The sequence below is a fragment of the Cryptotermes secundus genome, unplaced genomic scaffold (genome assembly GCF_002891405.2).
Source record: "Cryptotermes secundus unplaced genomic scaffold, Csec_1.0 scaffold1427, whole genome shotgun sequence".
Taxonomy (NCBI): domain Eukaryota; kingdom Metazoa; phylum Arthropoda; class Insecta; order Blattodea; family Kalotermitidae; genus Cryptotermes; species Cryptotermes secundus.
Genome location: NW_019727797.1, coordinates 41118 through 55751, shown reverse-complemented (window position 1 = coordinate 55751; position 14634 = coordinate 41118). Strand labels below are relative to the sequence as shown.

The 14634-nt window shown below is 41.1% G+C and overlaps 1 protein-coding gene across 1 annotated transcript in view; it reads left to right on the top strand.

The window, feature by feature from the left end:
* The first annotated feature begins 8545 nt into the window (after window positions 1-8545).
* LOC111865064 (probable glutamate receptor) overlaps window positions 8546-14634 on the top strand; it is a 17812-nt gene continuing 11723 nt past the window's right edge. The window contains exons 1-3 of the mRNA XM_023852789.2: window positions 8546-9108; window positions 11088-11266; window positions 12222-12524. Coding sequence (XP_023708557.1) covers window positions 8967-9108; window positions 11088-11266; window positions 12222-12524 — 624 coding nt within the window. The 5' untranslated portion in view covers window positions 8546-8966. The remainder of the gene's footprint in view (window positions 9109-11087; window positions 11267-12221; window positions 12525-14634) is intronic.

Here is a 14634-nt window from a genome sequence, read left to right as displayed (position 1 = left end):
GCAACACTGAAGATATTCGAGTATATATTCGTGTTAATAATCTCAGTGCCGGTTTCTAAATCTACACTGAATGAAAACGGAACAAGTCCTGCAATTTTACACAAAAAATATAGAGGTTTTACACTGGATATGATACCAACATAATTTGCTTGAATTCTCGACATGGTCTTAACCGTATGATTGTCGAATATTGGTTCAAAATTTTTTGTTCACTTTCTTCCTCTTTCTTCTTTATATCGTGGTATAGGAACCTAAGCCTGTTCCGACCTCATTCATTCGGAACTATCCAAGGAGTTCCTAGATCTGTACGTACTTCCGGTTTACACTGTAGAATATATTTCGCTGCTATTTCATCGTAACTTTATCAAGATGGTTTATCCAGTTTTGTTTGTATTCGTCTAATTTTCCCTAAACTTTTTTACTTTAAGTCCTTTCCTAATATACCTGTTCGTAATATGGTCTAGACTAGTGCGGCCTTTAACTGTTCTCAAGCCTCCATCTCAACTGCTTCTATTCTCTTCGTCTCTTGTCTAAATTGTGCAACACTCACTTCAATATTAATTTGCTTAATGCTGAAATAAATGTTTGCTACCCATAAACTGTTTACTGATAACTGCGTCACTAATTTCAGTTCTGCTGTGTCGAACCTGTTCCTATCCTGTTACTGAACAAGTGGCTGCATTCGTCTATTATATTTACTAACTGTAACTCTCCTTTATGAGGAATGCATATTACTCTGTAATTCTTAAATTATATTGAAACACTTTGAGGTTAATAAAAATTTCTCCGTGTACTAAACTCAATCATACTGATTGACTCCACTGTAGAATTCCTCTTCAAACTAATATAGTTCTGTAAATATATTTTTATTTAATTAAATATCGTAAGGCCACGAGGCAGAATATTTCTTATAATTGCGAAATGCACTGAAACTATTAACATTATTAATTTCACCAAAAACACTTACTTTCTGGCGTCGTGTAGCTGTACCTGAGACCTACATAGTGGGCTGCCGAGTAAAGAGAACACTGAGGCCAAAACGAAAGTTCTTTATTTTCTCCTGTACACGCTATACGTTGGAATATACAGAAATGACTGTACGGCGGCACTGTCGAAATTAGTGAAATTTATGAAGAGTCTGTAGGCATTTATTTTGGTATCTGATGTCCATATTATTTAAACATAGACCGATATATCTGGTCAAATGATGGGCGAAAGGAATTGAAGGAAAAGGATAAGTTAAATAACATTCGCAAAATTTGTTTCTTAAAAGCCGCATTTGTTGAGAATATTTCCTCCAGATAGCAGCACCGCTTACTGCATATTGTTACTCTATCGTGTTTAGTATCTTGACACATGTGTAACTGTCTTACCTGACCTTGCCAATATTCGAAGTTAAGTAGTTACGATACTTATAAGATCAGTCCTATCTTATGCCTCTGAGACCTGGCCGCTGTCAAGATCGGATGAAAGACTAAGGTCATTTAACAAAGACATTAGAATAGCCAGAATACCGGCCGAGGTCTACCAAACTGCATGGCGTCACATCCTAGAAGATAGCGCTCTTCATAGTCACCGCATCCAGCACAGAGACCAGTGAGAGGCTTTTGTGAACACGGTGACGAAACTTTCGGATCAATAAATGGAGAGGAATTAGTTGAGTGGCTAGGCGACCACTGGATTATCAAAAAGTACCGTGTGCTGCTTGGATTTAGCTAGCTAATTACATTGTTAACAGGCAACGGAGTTTACAAGGTCAGTTTAGTCAGTTCTGTATGGGATTCCGTGAAAAGAGGGCTCGAAACGGAGGCAAAGGAATTGCCATTGTTGGAGCCGTTACCAGGAAATTTCTAGTAACAGACTAAGAGTACTAGACTGAGTGTTCTAGTGAACTGTAGCGAGCGGAAATAGTGATAGTGTTACAGTGTGATGCAGTCACTCGCTGTATCGAGGAGTTGAATACATCTGATCATCAATCCAAACCCCGTCTATAGTCACGCTCCATACACGTGACAATACTTTCCTATATGCACTACGTGTATGATGACTTAAAGAGACTGCAAGAAACATGTAGAAGAATAAAGAGAAAATACAGAGAAAAAGGAAATTCGTTGAAAAGCAGGAAAATAGAGAAACCGGGGAATGTAGGAAAATTAGGGAAACAGGGAAAATAGTAAAGGACAGAAAGCAGGATAATACTGAGAAGTAGGAAAATCAGGAAAACACGAAAAGAAGGGAGTAAGAAAATGCAGTAAAGAAGGAAACGAAGAAGAGGCAGGAAAACAGGGATGAAATTGAGAAAGATGGATAAATAGGAAAGACAAAAACAAAGAGAATTAATGAGTAATCAGATTAAATGATAAATTGCTTAATTACTTGTAACTGCAGGACGGTGCGTGTATCGAGAAAGTGACTAGATGAGTGATCGAGGCTCGAGCAGTGACCCCGATTACTCAGTCTGGGGGCCACACCCCCCGGTTCAGGGCTGCGCTCACAGGACCCATGCAATTAGCAAGCCAGCATCGCCTGCTCAGTTCAAACAGAAACACTTGAGGCCGCACAGCTCCAGTGCGAGGTAAGGACTCACATGGAACGGATACTTTGACTGTTGCTCAGCTGCTCAAGAATTCCCCGCCTTTTTATGAACCCTAAATTTCAATACATACTGAACGGACTACACGCTTGTACGTGCCATGAGATGCCTGCAGAATTGAAACGCTATACTTCTAAATTCTTTGTTCATCTATGGCTCTATAGTCCTTTTGTTGGACCCTGGCCGTTTTTCAGTTTCTTAATCAATACACAGTCGGTAGGACTCCTTGGACGGGGGATCGGTCCTACAGCCTACCTACAGCCAGAACAATATAAACACAGAAGAAACGCGCATAGAGACATCCATGCCTTGAGTGGGATTCGAACCTACGATCCCAGTCGAGCGAGCGAAGACAGTTCATGCCTTAGACCGCACGATTGACTCCAAATTCTTGATGAACACACAAATCTACCAGTGGGTCACAACATTTTTTAAAATACCGATGAAAGACATTTCAATTTCTTGAAGATCTTTCGTCTTGAATGCTGAAGTACATCAAACTAACAGGTTCAACAAGTCTCTGAATAGACTACACGGCGTCACATCGCAGACGTTTTCCATGCATCCCGAAAGCGTTTAACGGACGTTTTGAAATTAGGTATGGGACATATTAATTAATTCTCATTTTATTGTCCCTAATTTAAGTATGTTTAAGGCCGCGCCATAGCTCGGGCGGTTAGTCGCTGGTTTCCCATCGCAGCGACGCGGGTTCGAGCCAGGTCAGGTCATGTGGGATTTGTGGTGGACAAAGAGCCGCTGGGACAGGTTTTCTCCGAGTACTTTGGTTTCCCTGCAGTTCTCATTCCAACGACTGCTCCACACTCATCATCTATCATCCGGGGCTGCTACAATTGGCCAATTAGTGGCCGAAGTACCAAGTGCACTCAGTCTAACCCCACCCGAAGAAATTAAAAAAAAACTAAACTAAGTATGTTTAACAAACATCAAATAACGCCACTGGTAATTCTGTATAGTACATTTCGGATTAAGCTTTGTCCAGTCTCTTTGCACAAGAACGTATATTTCCAGAGGGAAGAAACAAAATGGTTGTTATTATTTTAGCAACAAATGAACTCATTGGCCGCGTCGCGGCTTCTCGTGTACTGCATAACGATCGGCGGTTAACAGGCGCAAGTGTTTGCTGTAGGCACGCCACACGACAGCTGTGTGATCACCTGAAGCACCCAAACAGCACTCATTAAACAGTTTAACATGCCATTTATGTTGGATCTGAGATCCTCACACCATTGGCTATGAAGATGACTATGTTTTGCTATGTAACGCTGTGTAATCTGGTGGAAGTTCACTGGCGTTTCCAAGAAGAGCACTGCCTCCGTCTTCAGGGTCGAAAAATAAGACTGCTTCTTGATCTTTTGATACTTAGCTTACACTTCGACAATGAAGACAGAGGTGATATGTTCTTCCGAAACGTCGGTGTCCTTTTGTCAGGCTATACGGCGTCACATCCCAGGAAATGGTACTTCTCATGCTATGTTATATTTGAGGTACTCGGAGATATACATGGATCATGAACATTTGTACCCCGGTAAGTATATACCCACACCTCGGAGGTGTATGCGCCATCTGAAGAGGGATGTACCAAACTACACGGCGTCACATACCAACAGACTGCACCCTTAACAGATGTTGTGCTTGAATTGTCAGCAGTATAACTTCGCACTCAGGAAATCCGGGGATCAGAGTTTGGCCCCAAACTCTATCGCTCGGAGTTTGATTTTTCGTGGTTTTCCTCAGTCCCCAGAGACAAATGTCGCGACAGCACCTCAAATTAGGCCAAGGACATTTCGTTCCATATCATTTACATTTCACTGTGCGTTATCAATCACTCGACACTGAAAAACGAGAATTAGTGAAATATATTGAAAATAAGGTAGAGATATGGTTGGTATTGCGAGATCAATCGGGGGTGCCAACTGCTGCGCTGCAAAATCCACTAGCCACACGAAGACTGTCGTTCTATACAATTGTTTGTATTCTCGAATCTATAATTTCGTTAAAGACGCGTCAATTAGACGCCCTGTGGCAGGTGTTGAAAACAGGAGTAGCTGTGTAAATATCTTGTTAGCAGCAGAGAAGTAGCATACTGACAAGAATGGCCTATTGGAAAGTACAGCAGGCACAGAACTTGTTCCGTACTAATGACTGGTTTGTAAATAAATGAAACTATACATGTCCTAGGCGCGTGTTTCAATAACAGCGCCGCGAACGGATGTTAGCTTCGGCTCATTATGACAAGCAGCGAATGAAGCACAAGACTCTAATGATGGGTCACGTGTACAGTCAGCTGGTTACTAAGCAACGAAAAGAATTTATAATAATTTCTTAAGATTGCTTCTTAACGTCGCACTATAAGACCCTTCCGATGTTCAGAAGTGAAAAAAAATCCATCTAGTTTTAGGTCTTCTCACGTCTCTCTCTTTTTAACATTATATAAGTATGATAATTTTAAGAGTGTATAACTTCTTCCGGATTCAGTTTGATATTATAAAGCTGTATGTGTGGAAAAATAAATTTATAGATCAACCATATACAATATCGCAGTTGATCTACGGAAAATACAAAGTTTAATTCTATCTTTGAGCTTCAGTGTTTCAGAGGCTAACTGATATAAGGAGCAGTTCAATTAGCGATCTGCGGTTTCTTCTCTTTGACAAATTTACTAACAATATATAGTCAAACTATTACGTATCTATTTTTCATTGCTAGTGGGGTGGGACTAAGTCCCTTGTACTGCGGCCACTTCTGGCCTATTGTACCAGCCCAAGATGATAGATGAGGGTGATTCTGGAGCAATTGGTGGAATGAAGATTGGCAGGGAAAACCGAAGTACTCGGAGAAAACCTGCCCCAGCGCCAGTTTGTCCACCACAAATCCCACTTGACCAGACCCGGGATCGAACCCGGGCCGTCGCGGTGGGAAGCCAGTGATTAACCGCTTGAGCTATGGCGCGGCCATGTTGCATATCTAAGTAAATGCTGTGAACCTTAGTTCCTGCAAGAGCGGTGCGTAGAGTATTGAGTATTTTAATGCAGAAGACGTTAAATTCTGGTCACCCGAAGCACCCAGACCAGTAGGAACACATGAATTAAATTTTGATACCTTTAATACACGTAAACGGCTAACGCTTGCCACTCTATTCTCGTGAATGTTACATATACAGTAGTTGGCTGTACTTACGAATAGGGCACAGATGGCAGCAGTGTAAGACAGTTTTTGAGCCTATACTCAGTGTCAGTCTTTGCCAAAGTAAGTATATTTAGAGGGAAATAACTTGTATTAAATTTTATTTTTCTCTCAAATAAATTATCTTCGTATATGTAGCTGTCTTTCCATGCAGATACTGAGATTGTATTTTTCATGTGTTCTTTAAGGGAGAAAAATACGTAGTGTAATGAAATTGTACAGAGAATACTCTCCAAATAAGATGTGCAATCTACAATTTCTGATTGAAATTTCAACTGGTTTTACCCTAATAATAAACAGACGATTTAACTGATACTGGAGCTGTGTTATTCGCACAGCCCTTCTTGAGAAGCCGCCAATTCTGCAGCTACTCAAGAGCATCTCAGCATTTTCTGGAACCCGGAGGTTTATTACCATGTTCACAAGAGCCCTCCACTGGGCCATATCTTGAGCCAGATAAATCCAATCCATCCAATCCCATCCTATCTCTCTAAGATCCATTTTAATATTGTCCACCCACCTACGCCTTGGTTTTCCCACCAATATCCTATATGCATTCCTCTTCTCAACCATTCGTGCTACATGCCCTGCCCATCTCATCCTCCTTGGCTTGATCATTCTAATTATACTTGGAGAAGAGTACAAATTATGAAGCTCCTCATTACGAAACTTTCTCCAACCTCCTGTCACTTCATCTCTCTTCGGTCCAAATATTCTCCTCAGCACCCTGTTCTCAAAGACATTCAGTCTATATTCCTCCTTTAATGTCAGAGACCAAGTTTCACACCCATACAGAACCACAGGCAAAATTATAATTTTGTATACTCTAATGTTTATGTGTTTAGACAGCATTGGAGAAGACGTCTCTATCTACACACAAGACAACAAAAACACAAAAGAAAAGCAAGCAGACAGACATGTCTCGAGTGGGAATCGAACCCACGACCCAAGCGCTCGAGCGGGCGAAGACGGTCCGTGCCTAAGACAACGCGGCCACTGCGATCGGTCTAATTAGAGTTCATTCATTCATCAAAGACTGGACAGTCCTTTGTTCAACCCTGGCAGCTTTTTCAGTCTCGTAATCCTACACACAGTTGGTAGGCCTACTTGGATGATGATCAGCCCGTCGCAAGGCCAGGCAGGGCAACAAAAGCACAAAAGGAATACAAACATCATTGTCTCAAGTTGGATTGGAACCCACGACCCCAGCGTTCAGGGAGGCGAAGACAGTTCGTGCCTTTGAACGCGAGGCGACTGTGAAGGCCTGATTACAGTTACCGATATAAAACATGCTCGTGTATGCTAATTGAACTGGGAGACCGCTGAGAGCCACTGTTCAACGAAAATCGTCTTGTGGTATGTAGAATGTAATGGTTTAAACTTAGCAGCATTTAAACCATTCCGTGCTGGATTTCACTTTAATATTTCCATAGCAACGTATAATTTATATCCCTAAACAGCAACGAAAATTAAAATTTTAAGGGAGAGCAGGAATTAGTTCTTTCGAATGCAAAATAATTTCAATCTATTAGAGCCAATATTTTTAAGCGACATATCTCGTGATGAGAAATGAAGAAGTGTTATTTAGAGTCAGTGAGCAGAGGAATATCCTACACGGAATACGAAAACTGAAGGCTAATTGGTTTGGTCATATAATACGCGGTAACTGCCTTCTAAAAGAAGTTATTGAAGGAAAGATAGAGGGGGGGATAGAAGAGACCAGAAGACGAGGAAGAAGACGTAAGAAGATGCTGGATGACCTTGGGGACGGAAGAGAATATTTTCATTTAAAGGAGGAAGCTCTAGATCGCATCAAGTGGAAGAACTGTTTTGGAAGAGACTGTGGACCTGTCGTCTTGACAGATTACTGACGATGATGATATCTCGTGAGTAACTTTCGAAGTGTTAACAATGACAGAAGTCCCACAAGTTGACACGCGGAACATCAGGAGGCTTTTTTTTTTCACAACGAGACAGACCACTGTGGAAATGCAGCTGTAACCTTCAGAGAAGTGCTTCATTATGCGCAGTAACGATGGTTTACGACGTTTGCTAGAACAAGCACAGTAACACGAATCGATTCCAATACGAGCACGACAGAAGCGAAGGAGAAACAAACACATTAAAAGCGTTATAATAACATAAACTTTGTTTTTCTTTTTTCGAAAATGAATAACTCTCTTTTCACCTTGTGATACCAATCTTTATATTCAACCCACGGCACGAAAACAAGCAAATTATAATTACAGTTCCGTGACACTCCCTGTGTGATACATCAACTATGAAAGAGCGGGAAATGTAAAGACAACAAGTTTAATTGTGCTACACACAATATTGTTTTTTGTGTAGGCATGTATTTCTGTTTCGCCGAAATGTCACAGACTGTGTATGCATAGATACAGAAGTATCTGATATCTACAAGTATTTACTACATCAGGTTATTTCTCTCGCATCTTGCAAAGTGGTTAATTGGAAAATTATTTCATTCTCTATAGGAAGAGGCTTGAGATGGTGATATTTCGTGTGAGATGTCATGAATATAATTTCATATATTATACCCAGTTAAATATAGTAATTAGTTATTTTTTGCTGTAAGGCATTCCTACAGATTGTATATTTTATATACATATATATTTTGAAATTATTTTGAGAAGAGAATTCAGTGTTATTATTTCGACATAATCTTTCCAGTTTCTTAAAAAAATTGCATAATGTTATTGGTGATTTATGTGATTATATAAATATCTGCTTTAATAACGAACAATCGTGTATTCTTCGGTACATTTCAACAAATGTATTTCATCTAAGAGACCAGTTCATCTTCATTATGCCTCATAAATTGCATAATATACTAGACTCCAAAATGTTTAATATATTCGAACTGTCATATTACGTTGGCCTAGCCGTGGTTTCAGGCTTTGTTTTATAATATCATCTACTTTTATATTAATTAGTTTAGTGCGAAAAGTGTTTCCCATATACAGTACGCAGTTAGGATACGGGGAAATGAGTGTGTGGAACTGCTTGTGCTATATTAGCAACAAGAATGGAAAGAAGTTGACCATGTTAAATATGCAACTCACGTGGAAACGTGATATATTGTATCTTTCTATAAATAATGTTGGCTACTGAACGCTAACGTTTGTGAAGACTCGTGTTGTTGACAGAAATGAGAAATTGTGCAATTGTGTTTGTGTTTGTGCTACACTTTTGGTGTTGCTGTTGTATTAATACTTCTCCTAAGGTCGTAGCTGCTCTTCAGAGATATTTTTATACAAAGTGCGTTTTCTTATTGAATGCAGACGATCATGGTAAGTAGTCTTTCCATTAACACTGCATGTGGAGAAAAACGGAACATATTATGTTTAAAGTTATGTTCGCCTGACGCTGTAACTAACTGCATTTCAGTCAAGGATGTTGCAATCTTCTGGGCTGTAAAGCCGTGACGTTCAGGAAAAAGCAAACGTTTCGGAGAACTATATCGCCTCCACCCTCAGGGTCGAAATGTATGCCAAGCAAAAAAACAACAAAAAGTAGGCAGGCTTTCTACTTGCTTCTTGTTTGATTCTTACCTGTTTTATTCACATACCTTGGCGAAGGGGCATAACGTCAATGCTCCTACTATTACAAAATTCTACGTGTATGTACGTTATATAAGGGCTTTTATCAGTTATGAGAGTAAGTAAACAAACAAAACATTGCGTCTCTCACAAGAAGGAAATTTTCTTGATTCCATACAGATAAACCAAAAAGTTTTGCGACGATAATTTCTGGAGAATAAAATTATGTTTACGCAAATAAGAAAAAACGCAGACCAAAACAAAATATGACACTCGAAATTACCCGCTAACATTTACACTTCACTTCACGTGATGCATTGAAATTAAATACCTGCTTCCGAACAGCTGTCAGCGGATCCACGATCCCCGTCTCTAGTGTTAGCTCAGAAACACGCGCTGAAGCTCAAAAGCCAGTTGCCCTTATGTGTCAGTAAATGATATGTTATACGTACAAACTTTTCGGAATACAGATGGAAAATCAATACGGACTACACACCATTGTATCCCGGAAGACAGGATATTTCTTTACGTCACTGTTTGATTATCAAACGGCCTCAGATATGTCTTAGACTGATAATGCTGTTCGACTATTTATAACATATGCATTATAATGTTTCCCAGTGGCGGCTATGAACAGGTGGGCGAATAAAACTTAATCCCTATACCTATTATTAAAGAAAGATGAAAATTTGTGTGTTTATTTAAATGATGGGGGCACACGGTAGCGTAGTTGGTTGAGGTACTATGCTACAAGCNGTATAGGACTGCCGGAGCGTAAGGCTGACAATCTCACTGTCATATGTGAGCCGATTGTCTAGAAAATATGGGAGCCTCAACGTCTCACACCCTATGGGCCTTCAAGACTCGTTACAGGGACAGTTTATTTAAATTTTCTCATTTTAAGAACTTATTTTAAATCGCGTAAGAGCCCCATTTGCAGCAACTATAGTTTTTTTATTAACAAGAATATTTTAGACAAAGGGCTCTCCTCCGCCCACCCGGTGCCCTGGATCTGAATATTTTACACTTCTTTGTAGAAATACGGTGCCCTTGGTGTTCGGGAGGGATTCGAACCCCGCTAGTCACATCTCTGTCTTCTAACACCCTCGAGTCTATCGTACCGACTGAAAGACAGACCGACGCTTTTGTACTAAAAATGCTTCGTCAGGGACTCTCACGAGCATAAAAATATACCGTTTCCTTCAATTACGGGGCCGGGTCGCGTTGGTTACATTTTTGTTTCAGGTTCTTGAACAATCTTGGAACCAGTCGCTTCGAAGTTGTCCTTCATTTCTCTTCGACACTTCTTCACGATTTTTCTCATGTACAGTAACTCTTCAGTACCAGCGCTACAATTATTACTGTAACACGTACAGCCGTTGCTATGCAACAGGCGAATATATGACCGTTTCTGAGCAATGGTTCGGTAAATATGCTCTCGCGGGAAAGATAATTCTTGGGATCGTAGGCGAGGTTCTCCGTGAATTTCTTGCAATATATGAAACCTCTATAATGGTTGAGAAGAAACCTTTCTCTTCCATACTAAATGCAAACAAAGTAGAAAATCGTCAAACCATATTTTATATAGACAGGACACGATCCCTTAGACACTAACGACGGGCAGCCCCTGATGATTTATATAGACAGGACACGGTCCCTTAGACACTAAGGACGGGCAGCCCTTGATGATTCCAAAGTGTTCTTCAGCCTGTTTTTTCTCTTTCTCTCAGATCTGGTGGTGACAAGTTCTCTAGCACAGTGCCAGTTGCGGCTGTCCGACGAGATGTGCCCCACCGCAGTTGTCCACACGCTCAGCAGCCCAAGTGAGGCTGCTTCGATGTGCCAAAGAAGTCGCCCGCTGTTTCTTCTACATTCAAGCGATCTGGTCAAAATGAAGCCACTCCTTTCGGTAAGTTGCTTCGGAGTTAGAGACGGTCACTCTGTCTCAGGTCTATAATTAAATGCGTCTTTTCATACCCAACGTTTCAAAACGTAGCGAAAGAAAATGGCGTTTAAATCAAGCGATATGAAACCGAAGGAATGAAGTACGTACTACACGTGCCTCTTGTCTTAACATTAAAGTAATCTACATTTTACTCATATTTCGTATATTTCATACGAGTCTCACAATACACAACGCATAATGCACAGCGATTTCCCTAAACTACATCAACCGGTCGATCTTACTTACTGAGACCCAATATAAGATCAGAGCTTCTCACAGCCGTGGCTATTGTTACGCCATTTTCTTTACAGAGCAATGGCCCCAGTCCTCCCTCTCTTTATATCCGTAACCCTACCAACTTTCCCATTTTCGGCATACTTCTGTACCCTGAAGCTGGAAAGGTTGCTGATGATCTATCAGACCACACGGCATCACATAACATGAGGAAACTTCACTATGCTGCATTTGTTGAGTAAGGCAAGCGCTTATAATTTAAGCGAACAATGTTTAAAAGCCAAGAGCTTGTAATCTTCTCGAAGTACAATTAGAATGATCAAGTCAAGGAGGATGAGGTGGGAAGGGCATGTAGCACGAATGAGGGAGAAGAGAAATGCATATAGGATATTGGTGGGAAAGCCAGAAGGAAAGAGACCACTGGGGAGACCAAGGCGTAGGTGGGTGGATAATATTAAAATGGATCTTAGAGAAATATGATGGGATATTACAGATTGGATTGGTCTGGCTCGGGATAGGGACCAGTGGATGGCTCTTGTGGACACGGTAATGAACCTTCGGGTTCCATAAAATCCTGGGAAGTTCTTAAGTATCTGCAGATTTGGCTTCTCCTCAAGAAGGGCTCAGCTCCATAAGTAAGTAAGTAAATAAGTCAATATATTTAACTAAGGATATGTTTCTCCAGTTTGTAGAGGACAGGCGCTTCTCTAGTGCCATTTGGTTGCTGTTCCTGGACACAAAAGCGTCCCTGGAGGAGTTCTTCACAGACATTAACATTCCTTTCGACTGCGAGTTCCTGGTGGCTCAGTCACAAAATGGCGACGTCATCGCACTGACGGAAGTGTACCGAGTTAGCCCCACGCTTCCGCTGCAGACATACCGCTTCGGTAACTGGTCTCCTGGTGGCGGCCTCACCTGGCCCTCGCAGGGCTTCTACCAGAGGAGGAGCAAGTTGAAAGGACTTGTACTGAGGACAGCGGTTTTAAATGTATGTTTAGTGTACATCACAATTTTCTCTGCACTTAAATGTATCAACAAGAACCTTCTAGGGTTCTTAACCCAGAATTTTTCTGTTTTGTTTCATATTGTTTTCAGCCTAAGAAAAAAGACATTGCTTCAGAGTGTCTGAGAACAGCGTGTTGGGGAGAATATTTAATCCTAAGAAGAAGAAAATAACGGAAGGAAGGTGAAAACTGCTTAAAAAGAGCTTCATAGTCTGCATTCCTCACCACACAAGACTACGATGATAAAATGAGATGGGCGGAACATGTCGCAGATATGGGAGTGACGAGAGATGCATATAGAATTCTGGCCGAAAAGCTCGAGGGGTGCGCCCACATGGAAGATCTGGCCATAGATAGGAGGATAACGAAATAGTTCTTAAGGATATTGGATTTAAGGATGTGAACTTGATTAAGCTGTCTCAGGCGGATTCCTATGAGCCTTTGGGCTCCATAAAAGGAAGGGGGAGGCCATTTCTTGAAGAGGCGAGACTGCCGAGCAGACTGGGGTGGCCGTAAATATCTGGATTTGCTTTCGGTACGTGCTTTGCTCGAATCTTGACCGTAACACCACCTAAGTGTACTGTGACTTTTCGTGGATTTCTCAGCCACTACAGGCAAATACTGGGACAGTAGGACTACCTCCGTTAGACCACGATCAATTCCTTGAAAATTATTCCGAATTCATCAATAACCCTCTTTGATGATATGCCTATATAATCTAGGTACGGTCAGGCTGACAGGGCAGTAATGAAGATAATGTGGTATGTAGACCTGTTGCTAGGCAGCGACAGTGAAACAAGAAACTATACAGCAGCCATTACTAAGTAATGGCTCCGCAAGAAAGCATGTTTCTACGGCAAAGAGAATACAGCAATAATGGAAGGGACGTTTTCTACGCTGTCCGCGACGAGATGATATTACCAGGATCAGTTAGCAGTTTCAGTTAGTTAGAGGAATGTGACGGTTCAGTTGTTGTGAACTGTTGCTGTGAGGAGCTGGTAGCTGAGGCCGGGACTCGTTTGGGAACCCAGAGGAAGGGGAACGCTCGCTGTTAGAAGCCGCCACCCAGCAGCACAGTGAGGACGTGACTGTGGACACTAGTGTGTGTGTGTGTGTGTGTAATAGTGAACTGTAAATTGTAATAATGGGTTGTACATCAAAGAGTGTAATAAATCCCATTACCAATCCAAACCCCGTCTATAGTCACACTCTTATCATGTGACAATACGAAAGAAATTATTTCCGTCGTCCTCTGTAACAGACCATACTCTAGTAGTATTCGGTGGTGGTGATAATAGTAGTACAGTAAAACCTGCCTTAAACGGACCCTTTATTAAACGGAAATATTTTCAGGTCCCTTGACTTTGGGGCTGAAAAAAACGTTAAATAACCTGGATTAAACGGAAACTGTCTAACGCGGACAACGGAAATCAAAATAAGCCTTTATACGGAAAATTTCCAGTCTTCCGCAATGCATCGTTCAGAATAATTTTAGGCATCCTATACATTTTACTTTCCAACGTGCGACTTGCTTGGTTCCCTCCAAACACCACTAGTGTTTCTCAACCAATGGATCAGGGCATCATTCGGAATGTTAAGGTCCACTATCGTAAATTATTAATGCAATCTTTGCTCGTCAATATAGATTCTATATCATCCGCCTCTGAACTTGCAAGAACTGTCTCGGTTCCAGATGCGGTTATTTGGATAAGTCAAGCAGTAAAGAAGTTGTTACCAGAAACTGTGACAAAGTGTTTCTATGGTAGAAGTTACTCCTAGTGGAGAAAATGAGAATGACCAGAAGGACTTACAACATTGCATGAATGAAGCTGCTTTCAGTAACTGCAATTCTGAGGACTACATCAACATAGACAAAGATGTGCAAACAGAACCAGACACAATGGATATCGATGTATTAGTTGAGAATTTTAGAGAAAATCGAAAATGAAGAGAGGAGGAGGAGGAAGAAGAGGAAAATGACATTGTGATAGAAGAAGAAAAGTGTAGAGTCAAGACTTATCAGGATGCTACCAACAGTTTAAAGGTACTGCAGGAGTTTGCCATGCAACGGAATGATTCAGACATGCTTAAACT